The sequence below is a fragment of the Carlito syrichta genome, unplaced genomic scaffold (genome assembly GCF_000164805.1).
Source record: "Carlito syrichta isolate Samal-C Ts95f unplaced genomic scaffold, Tarsius_syrichta-2.0.1 Scaffold316427, whole genome shotgun sequence".
In the NCBI taxonomy this organism is placed as follows: Eukaryota; Metazoa; Chordata; class Mammalia; order Primates; family Tarsiidae; genus Carlito; species Carlito syrichta.
This window is the reverse complement of record NW_007260523.1, coordinates 158,789-168,668: the sequence shown is the minus strand read 5'-3', so window position 1 is coordinate 168,668 and position 9,880 is coordinate 158,789. Positions and strand designations below refer to the sequence as shown.

Here is a 9,880-nt window from a genome sequence, read left to right as displayed (position 1 = left end):
GCCCCCAGGCCCCTCGGCTGCGGAGTATGGCCCGCTCGTGAGGCCTTGAGATCTGGGCTCAGCGGGGCGTCGACTTTCGGGGCATTTCAGTGGGAAGGGCAGCTTTCAAAGTGGATTATCCCAACTCTCCCGGGGGCGGGAAGAGAGGGTCCTCCCCCTGCCGCAAATCCACGAAGAGAGCAACGGATGAAGATGCAGACGACGAGACGCCGCGATCCTCCGGTTCCCCCGCCACCCGCTTCGGCTTCTATGCCTTCTCAGTGAACCCTGGAGAGAAACCACGAGTGAGGACCTTCAACCGGCCTGCCTGTTCCAGCACCTCCCGATCCGACCGCCCGCCATCCCCCTCTTCGTCGCCCTCGCCTTCGCCCAGAAAGTTCTATTGCTCGGACCAGCGAGAGGCCAAAACAGAGGAGAGGCACGAACGCCACTCCAAAAAGAGAAGGGCTAAGGAGGGCAACCCCAAAGAGACGCTTGACCTTGTGTGGCTGGGGTGAGTGAGGGGGCAGGAAGGGCGACCCCGGAGCCGATGGCAGCTGCAGAAACTGCTGTAAAACAAGCAAGCAAGCAAACAAACAAACCTTCAGAGTCCGCCCCCACCCTTAAAAACTTGACACCGCGGCGGCGCCAGTTGATGCAGTGCACTAGGTAGACTGCAGGCATCCGACTCGTCTCACAGAAGAGAGCAGGGGATTCAGGACTGAGACTTAAGAGAAAGTGTGCGTGTTGCAGGTGTAACAGGTTGGGGGAAGGGAAGCTGAGATGTTGGGGTTGCAGCTTCTAGTGGGATTTGGCCGGACAAATCTAGGCGCTGGAGGCAAAGGTGTTGGTTCCCTAATCGAATTTGACAGAGGAGGTTGTGCTCTTCCTCCAAGGGTAAGGGTGAAGCCATCAGAGGGAGACGCTGTTATGTTTTCAGCTGGGCAAACATGGACAGTTGCCCATAGAAACTTAGCCACTGTACTCCAGAAAGTTGCCCAAGTCACTGGAGGAGAACAGTGTGTTCTCTTTCCAGTCTTTCTGGCCAGGGGAGGGAGGAGGAGAGAGCGTTTCCTCTTGTGTTGAGGGTGGTGTGTGGCTTCAGAGTTTCTCTCCTTTTAGAGGTTTTGTGGTGTAGTGGCTTATAGTTTTTAGCATGCCTCAGAGCTTTTGAAGTCCAAAATCTTTTTGACTTAGAAGTGGGGAAGCCAGGCACGGTAGCTCTAGCCTGTAATCCCAGCACTTTGGGATGTCTAGGAGAGAGGATTGCCTGAGCTCAGGGGTTTCAGCCCAGCCTCGGTAACTTGGCGAGATCTCATCTCTACGGTAAATAAAAAAATAAGCCAGGCGTGGTAACATGCGCCTGTAGTTCCAGCTACTTTGAAGGCTGAGGCGGAAGGATCACCTGAGTCCGGCAGGTCAAGGCTGTGGTGGCTATGAGCGTGCCACTGCACTCTAACCTGGGCAACAGAGTAGGACTCTTGACTCAAAAAAAAAAAGTAGGTATTTTCTGTTTCCTTGGGAAGTTCTCTAGTGGAATCTTAGGATAGTGTAATTCTCCTGTGGAGCCTATCTTAAGTGAGAACTGCGTCAGACCACTGGAAATTGTGGCAGCCTAAACCTTAGAATCCAACTTGAATCAGCTATTCTAACTATCTTGGTGATGGTAATAGTGCAGTTCTTTTATTTCTTGTAGGAAGGCACCAGCCTTTTAAATCTTGTAACTTTGTGTCATCTTCAAACCTAAATGTGTAGAAGTTTTTGTTTTTGAGAGGAGTATGAGGAGTTGATCGCCGTGAAGACCACGACTAGATAAAGACAGAGAAAATTCATACAGAAATCATAGCAGCCAAGCCTTTCTGTGGTTGGATTTTTCTTGTATTGGGAGGAATGTTTTATAAACTTTCTGTTACTGAGCTTTCGTATTTTTTTGTTTCCTCCAGTAGCTTAGTATTTTTTTAAAAATTCCCACTACCTCAGTTACACTGAGCAAATCGAGCTTAGTCCTCACAAGTATAAGTTTTAGCTTCAAATTTTAAAATCTGTACAGCTGTGAATCTTCAACCGTGAGCTCAAGGATGCGGAAGCATCAAAAGCTAAACTACTGAGAGCTTGATCTGGTTTTTTGTGTGTTCTTTTTGTTTTGTTTTTTAAAATCAGGCATTTGCTTTAATTGCTTCAGAAGGTGCTGACCAAATTTTTACAGCCCATTATAGGGAGATTTTTGCGTAATATAAAATGAATCCCCCTGACTGGAAGCAGAATGAATATAACTTCCAAGTGTATTGGCTTCCAGGGGGAAGTGGCAGGTGGTTACTTCATTCTGTCTTTATTCCATTGTTCCTCTTGAGCCATTCCTTCAGGGGGTCAGTTTGGAATGGGAGGTAACCACTTTGTTTTCTCTCTAGAACATCTTCCACAATGGCCACCTCAGCAAGTTCCCACCTAAACAAAGGCGTCAAGCAGGTGTACATGTCCCTGCCTCAGGGTGACAAAGTGCAAGCTGTATATATCTGGATTGATGGTACTGGAGAAGGACTGCGGTGCAAGACCCGTACCCTGGACTCTGAGCCCAAGTGTGTGGAAGGTGAGACTGAGCAACGTGCTAGGTGGGACCTGCGTGGGGGTGGTTAGCAGCCTCAGACCTGGATTAGACCTCTTTATTCTGTTTGTAAAGCTTTTCTAAGACAGGGCTTTTCAGGCTTCATTCCGCCAACGTTAAGCTCCTACGTGGCCTCAAAACATAGCAACAATGGAGCCTTTTATTTAAGTGGAATCTTGCATGTAAGCCAGTATATTGAATATAAATTTTAAAATCTGGTTTGTGGAGGCTTGAGGGGCTTGGAGATTTTGCTGACCTGGGCATCCCTACATAGCTGGCTCTATGACACCCTCAGGAACCCAGTTTGAAAAGCTGCACTAATCGAAGTATGCCATCTAGTCTATAAACTCTTTGAAAATTGTTTAATACTGCTATCACTAGGTTCCCAGATGCAAATCAAATGCACTAAGTGGTTCTAAATGGGACTGTTTCTTACTTGATGCCATTTTTGGAAATTCTTGAACTGATTGCTTATTCTTCTGAGAGCTACTACTATATAATAGTTGTGACCTTCATTTTTTAGTCTAGAACAAGCCATAGTCATCCCCCTTCTGGAAAGGGGTCAGAGGACAGACAGTACCACCTCCTACTGACTTTAGGCTAGCTTACGTATCTGATCGTGTTCACATTTGAGTGAATGAATGACCCATAACATAAAGCCTATATTTGCGCTTAGTGCGTGACAGAACTTGCGTTCTCTGGAGAAACACTCGCCTTTGAATCATAGAGGGGAAAGTGGATAAGGGATAAGGGAGCATCCTTGGATAAGTCACCCTGCTAGTTGTCAGTCTCCTCATCTATAAAATTGGGAGACAACTTGACCATAACCACAGGGGAATGAGACTAGGAAGCAATGTAGTTGAATTTGTAGAAGAACTGGAGTCTTTCCCATTTGGGGATTTTAAATTAATGAATGACTGGTAGTGATAATAGAATACTTCAGTTTGTCTCCTGGGCATATTTAGGAAGGAATGTTCTCCTTGGGTTCTTGGGACTATTGTTTCGTAAGTGATACAGTAGTCTTACCTGGAACTCAGGAAGGACTGTAGGATTAGGTACAGACGTGTCAAGGTTTACATATTAACGGTGGCATTTATGCCTTACTGATTTCCTGGAAAAGAGAAAGATCTTTAGGGGTGGAAAGGTGAGTGAAGTGCTGGCTGTGTTTGTAATGCCTGGAAAGCTCCTGTACATTTTTTATGTAATTTTCCCTCCTTTCTCTCCAGAGTTACCCGAGTGGAATTTTGATGGCTCTAGTACTTTACAGTCTGAAGGCTCCAACAGTGACATGTATCTTGTGCCTGCTGCCATGTTTCGGGACCCCTTCCGCAAGGACCCCAACAAGCTGGTGTTCTGTGAAGTCTTCAAGTACAATAGAAAGCCTGCAGGTGTGTGCAGGAAGGTTGTAGATGCCCCCGCTCCAATCCATGAATGCTATGAAGGGGAGGGAGCAGACATTCTGAAATTAGTGCAGGGGAAGCAGGGCTGTTTCAGGACTGTTTTAAGAATCTGAGCATTGGGCTGTTGCAACGGCTCACACCGATAATCCCAGCACTTTGGAAGGTCAAAGTGAGAGGATTGCCTGAGCCCAGAAGTTTGAGATCAGCCTAGGCAACATAGTGAGACCTTTTCTCTACAAAAAATAAAAAAATTAGCTGGATATGGTAGTCCCAGCTACTCAAAAAGTTGATGCTGGGGAGGATCACTTGAGCCCAGGAGGTCGATGCTGCAGTGAGCTGAGATCGTACCACTGTACTCCCAGCCTATGCCACAGAATACCTGTCTCAAAAGAATCTGGGGACTGAATGTCCATCCCTTCAACCTGAACTTCCTCTTTGAGGAAGAGGTGCTATGGCCCAGTCCCTCTTGGTTGCTTAGTGTGGCATGAATTCTTCTAAAACTGGCATGGATTCTTCATTTATTGTAGAGACGAGGTCTCACCAAGTTGCCCAGGCTGGGTTTGATGAACACCTGGGCTTAGGCAATCTTCTTGCCTCTGCCTCCCAAAGTGCTGGAATTACAGGTGTGAACTACCACATATGGCCTGTTTCCCTGACTTCAAAATGGAGGAAATTATAGCATATCTCAAAGTTGTTTGTGAGATATGTGCAAATCATTTAGAACAACTCTACATCAAATATCGGTTGCTGTTTCACTCAACCACCAAGTGTAAACATCTTGATTCGTTATTAACGTAATGTTGGTGGCTGGTCCACGTGCAGCGGTGTTTACAACTGGTTGAGACTAACTAGTTACACATTTCTTGTTGATTTTTTTTTTGTAACATTCCTGCTGCTTCATTTGACTAGCCTTAAAAACAAAACAAAACATGTTTGCTACAAGATTTTCTGTAATTGCACCTTTGGGTACCTTTGCGCCATTGTAACCTGTCTGACATGTCTGTTACCAGTTTTCAGCCAGCCATCTTTTTAAACCTAGATGAAGTCTCTTGCATTGCCAGTGAGACTTACTGGGTCTGGATCTTTGTTTTAGGACAGTATCATTGAAGTAAAGGGAATAGGCTCTGAAGGCAAGATACCCATGGGTCTCCTGGCCCTACTGCTTGTCTTGTAACCTCGTCAAGGTGGCCTAACATACACCTGAGCCTCGTTTTCATCTGTAAAAAATCTACCTCGGGGTTGTTGTGAAGACTATTGAGTGCTTTGTTTTTTTTTTTTTTAATGTAAAGGTCTTAAAATGGTTCCTAGGACGTAGTTAAGCAGTTATTACAAGTCCATTAAAGTTCCTATCTAGCTTGGAAGTTGTTTTCAGTTGAGCTCATCTCATTTTTCTGCTTTTCTTTTGCACCAGCCAATACTATATAATTTAAGCACTTAATCTCACCTGACATGTAGGCCCCCCCCAATGGACAAATGATTCTCAATAAAAATGATAGGTTTGACTCTAAGTGCTTGAGAAATTGGGAATGGGTGACAATAAGAAGCAACTGCCTTGTGAGGGTTAAGTGGCTTGCATTTTGTTGCTTGGAAGGTGGCTAGTATGCAGAGAAGGTGAGCACTTGCCCCGTTCTGAATCCACTCCCATGTGACTTTTTTGTAATGGAGCTGAGTTATAACTGAAGTCTTTTCAGAGTTTCCCTACAAACGTACAATTACAGCTTCTCCATCTTTCTGGCTTGCAGTGATGGAACACAAAAAGAATGACACTGGCTTAGTTCAGCCTAATGCATGTGTCTGCGTAGAATCCAAGGACTGTTTTCCATCAGTAATGACATTCAGCATGTGTGGACCTCAGTTCCTGATATGGTGTGTTGACTCTTACTTTTTTTTAGAGACCAACTTGAGGCACACCTGTAAACGGATAATGGACATGGTGAGCAACCAGCACCCCTGGTTCGGAATGGAGCAGGAATATACTCTCATGGGGACAGATGGGCACCCCTTTGGATGGCCTTCCAATGGTTTCCCTGGGCCCCAGGGTAAGTCTTCTTGGATTAGAGGTGAAACTGCTCCCCAAGTGTTTTGCTGCCTAGGATCACCACTTTCCCCAGAGATGACTGTTTTTGAACCAGGAAGCTGAGACTGGTTGACAAATATGATAAAAGCCTAACAGCCTTCACATTGCCCAGATCCATAAATGGATGGGAAGATGTAAAAAAAAAAGGACTGGGGGGAAACCTTTGGTCCACTGAAGCTATGGCGAAGAAGACCCCCATACCCCACATTCCCCTCCCCCCATCTGCAGGCGAAGGCAGGAATAGTGAAATGAGAGAGCAAGTGTTATGGACCTTCTGATTTCTGACTTTGGAATTTTCTGGATCTCCTGACTCGTAAACATTTTATCTTGGTGCTTCTGCAGGTCCATATTACTGTGGTGTGGGAGCAGACAAAGCCTACGGCAGGGACATCGTGGAGTCTCATTACCGGGCCTGCTTGTATGCTGGAGTCAAGATAGTGGGAACTAATGCCGAGGTCATGCCTGCCCAGGTAAATGGCGTAATCCGTCACTGCCCCTTCTGAAGAAGGGTGGCTAGGCAGATGAAGACTTCTGCTAGCAAGGACTGCTGATAACCCATTCACTAACCCAAAACACAAGAGTGGGTTGGAGTAGAGGTGAGAAGGAAGCTGGGTTAGGAGCCTCTGAGTTGTTGGGGCAAGCAGTTGGCTTGGCTTTAGTGGGCAACCTTCTCCTTTGTAGTGGGAATTCCAGATCGGACCCTGTGAAGGAATCAGCATGGGAGATCATCTCTGGGTGGCACGCTTCATTTTGCATCGTGTGTGTGAAGACTTTGGAGTGATCGCAACCTTCGACCCTAAGCCCATTCCTGGGAACTGGAATGGTGCAGGCTGCCACACCAACTTCAGCACTAAGGCCATGCGGGAGGAGAATGGTCTGAAGTGAGTACCTGCTGCTGGGGTCACTGGAGGAGTTACCAGTCTCAGCAAAGTCTCCTTTGCAAGATGACTTGCAGATCTTTATATCAGGGATGAATGAGTAAGCTAGACTCCTCAGTCTAGACAGACCCAAGCTGTTGACACTTGGCCTCAAAAACTTCCTGATCCTATCATTCTGTCCGCATTTGAAAAGTGTCAAATAATTCTCTAGGAATGAAATTAAGGAACAGTGATGGGGAGAAGTTGACATAGATTTATAGATTTATGTGTTTGAAAACTGTTTTTAGTTTTTTTTACCAGAACATATATGTACACACACACACACTTTATATATATATAATTTTTTTTTTTGTATTTTTTTGGTAGAGATGAGATCTTGCTGTGTTGCCCAGGCTGGTCTTGAACTCCTGGGCTCCAGTAGTGCTGGGATGACAAGATGTGAGCCACCACACCTGGCCTGTGAAAATTTTTAATAAGAACTACATAACTTAACAATTACGAGCATGTAGAGAAGCTTAATGTTTGAGTGGGAGAAAGTTTCAAGTGATTAGGGCCTTTTCGTTCAAATATTGACTTTCTACTGCTTGTCAGGCACTGTTCTGAGCACTGGGGCTCAGGCAGTCACTGCCCTTGTGGTGTATATTTTTTTGTTCCATTGGGGCCATGTTTTGGTGAACTTCATTCTGGGATCCATACCTGCTCCTGCCCTGAAGACAAGGAATGGAGACAAGGTTGGATCTCCGTCTTTTCTGTGTCCTTTAGGTACATTGAGGAGGCCATCGAGAAACTAAGCAAGCGGCACCAGTACCACATTCGTGCCTATGATCCCAAGGGAGGACTGGACAATGCCCGGCGCCTCACTGGATTCCATGAAACCTCCAACATCAACGACTTTTCTGCTGGCGTGGCCAACCGTAGCGCCAGCATCCGCATTCCCCGGACTGTTGGCCAGGAGAAGAAGGGTTACTTTGAAGACCGTCGCCCGTCTGCCAACTGCGACCCCTTTGCGGTGACAGAAGCCCTTATCCGCACATGTCTTCTCAATGAAACTGGCGATGAGCCCTTCCAGTACAAAAATTAAGTGGACTAGACCTCCAGCCATTGAGCCCCTCCTAGCTCATCCCACTCCAACTTATCTCCCCCTCTCCCAGTTGTAACTCACAGGGGGGAATATCAAGGTCTTTGTATTCCTTGATCCCAATTAATCTTTCTTTGACCAGGTGGAGGGATCAAGTTCTTAATCTCTTCATACCCACCCTCCTTTTTTTCCCTGTCACTGAAGCTTTCTAGTGTGTTAGTGGGGAGGGGGGCGGGAAAACATAACCACTGCTTCTATTTAATGGGGTGTGCCTATCCAGTAGGCTTAGCTGTCGGGACTGAGTGCATGTTTGCAGGAGGGGAAAGACTCTTCTTCGAAGTAGATGAAAGGGGAAGACCTGATTCCCCCTGGTTAGGTTAGGACTTCCCCTCTTGGTGGAAAAGGAGGTTATACAGTTAAAAGTGGGATTTAGGAGAGAGGGTAGGGGTTGGGGATCAGGGGAGAAAATACCCTTGGTCTCTGTTGGGCTTCTTTTGCTGGAGCTCAAGGCCTAAATACAAAGCTCAGTGCATACATGGATGGAGCTCCCTACCTTAAAGAAGAAAAAGTTCTTAGTGCTCGGTTCTTCAAGTATCACACAAAGCAGAGTAGTATTTTTATATTTAAATGTAAAAACAAAAAAATTATATATGGTTGTATGGATTATGTTTGTGTTTCTAAAGGAGAAAACCATTAGGTCACAGGGAGCCGAACTTGAACAGATAGTCTGTAGAAATGAGTATCTTCTTTTGAGTAGGGGGTGGGGGGAAGTGATTCTTGGTAAGTTGGTGATTTGGGGCTCATTCCCTCATTACCACCTTGGGGTTTGTCTGCCCTGCCCACCCAACAGAGGTAGTGGACACTGGCTAGTTACCAGGTGACACTTGTGACTAGCAGTCACTTGATCCCTGTGGCCTTGGTATAAAAGGCACATATACTTGTCCTCACACAAGGGTTTAGAAATAAGAGTTGGCTGGTCAACTTGAGCATGTTACTGACAGAGGGGTTATTGGGGTTATTTTCTGGTAGGAATAGCATGTCACTAAAGCAGGCCTTTTGATATATTAAAAAAATTTTTTAAAGCAAAATAGAAGTTTAGATTCTAATCAGATTTGTAGGGTTTCTAAGTAATTTTTACAGAATTGCTGGTTTGCCTCAACTGTCCTTCTCTGCTCTTAGGGGAGATGGGGACAGCTGGAGTCACAACACATGTAATTTTTATCCTGGTGTCTTTTCTCCCAGTGCCAAGTATCCCTTTCCTTTGTTCAGACTGCTGAGGAGTTATCTTTGCCTTTGACAAATAAGAAACCAACTCTACCTTTCTCCCTGCATTTCCCTCCCTGTTCTGGGTGTTTTGTGTTGGTTGTGGTTTCCTCTTGCCTTGACGACTTCTAATTGCCATGTACGGTATGTTCAGAGTTAGATAACTCCTCATTGTAAACAAACTGTGTAACTGCCCAGAGTAGCACTTATAAATCAGCCTAACATTTATAAGATCTCTTCTGACTTGTTTCTTTGTGGTTCTTTTACATCTGTGCCATTTTATTCCTTGACTTGGTGCCCAAAAAGGGGAGTGTGTACTGTTGTGTTTTTTACCATACCCCTCCATGAGTTCCTATATATATTTAAGAGGCAAAATAAGGCCAGGCTTATCTGTTCTTTTAGTTTTTATGGTGTCATGTTGCTGACCAGCCCTTCCCTGTACCTCTCTAACTTGAGTGTTTGGGATTTCTGGAATTACATTTTTTTGCCTAGGCTTAATCGAACTTGGCATTTTCTAGCCCTTGAGTTTTATAGCAGGATATAACCCCTGCTCCCTCTCCTATGCTTCTGAGTTTGATTTTGACCTGCCACACTATAACATTG

The 9,880-nt window shown here is 45.5% G+C and overlaps 1 protein-coding gene across 1 annotated transcript; it reads left to right on the top strand.

Annotated features, from left to right (window-relative positions):
- Positions 1–403: 403 nt before the first annotated feature.
- Positions 404–9,512, top strand: GLUL (glutamate-ammonia ligase). The gene is made up of 7 exons (XM_008074401.2): positions 404–493; positions 2,388–2,566; positions 3,808–3,969; positions 5,874–6,020; positions 6,401–6,528; positions 6,740–6,939; positions 7,699–9,512. The coding sequence occupies exons 2-7, from the start codon at positions 2,401–2,403 to the stop codon at positions 8,015–8,017; spliced, it is 1,122 nt and encodes a 373-aa protein (XP_008072592.1). The 5' UTR covers positions 404–493; positions 2,388–2,400; the 3' UTR covers positions 8,018–9,512.
- The last annotated feature ends 368 nt before the right edge of the window (positions 9,513–9,880 follow it).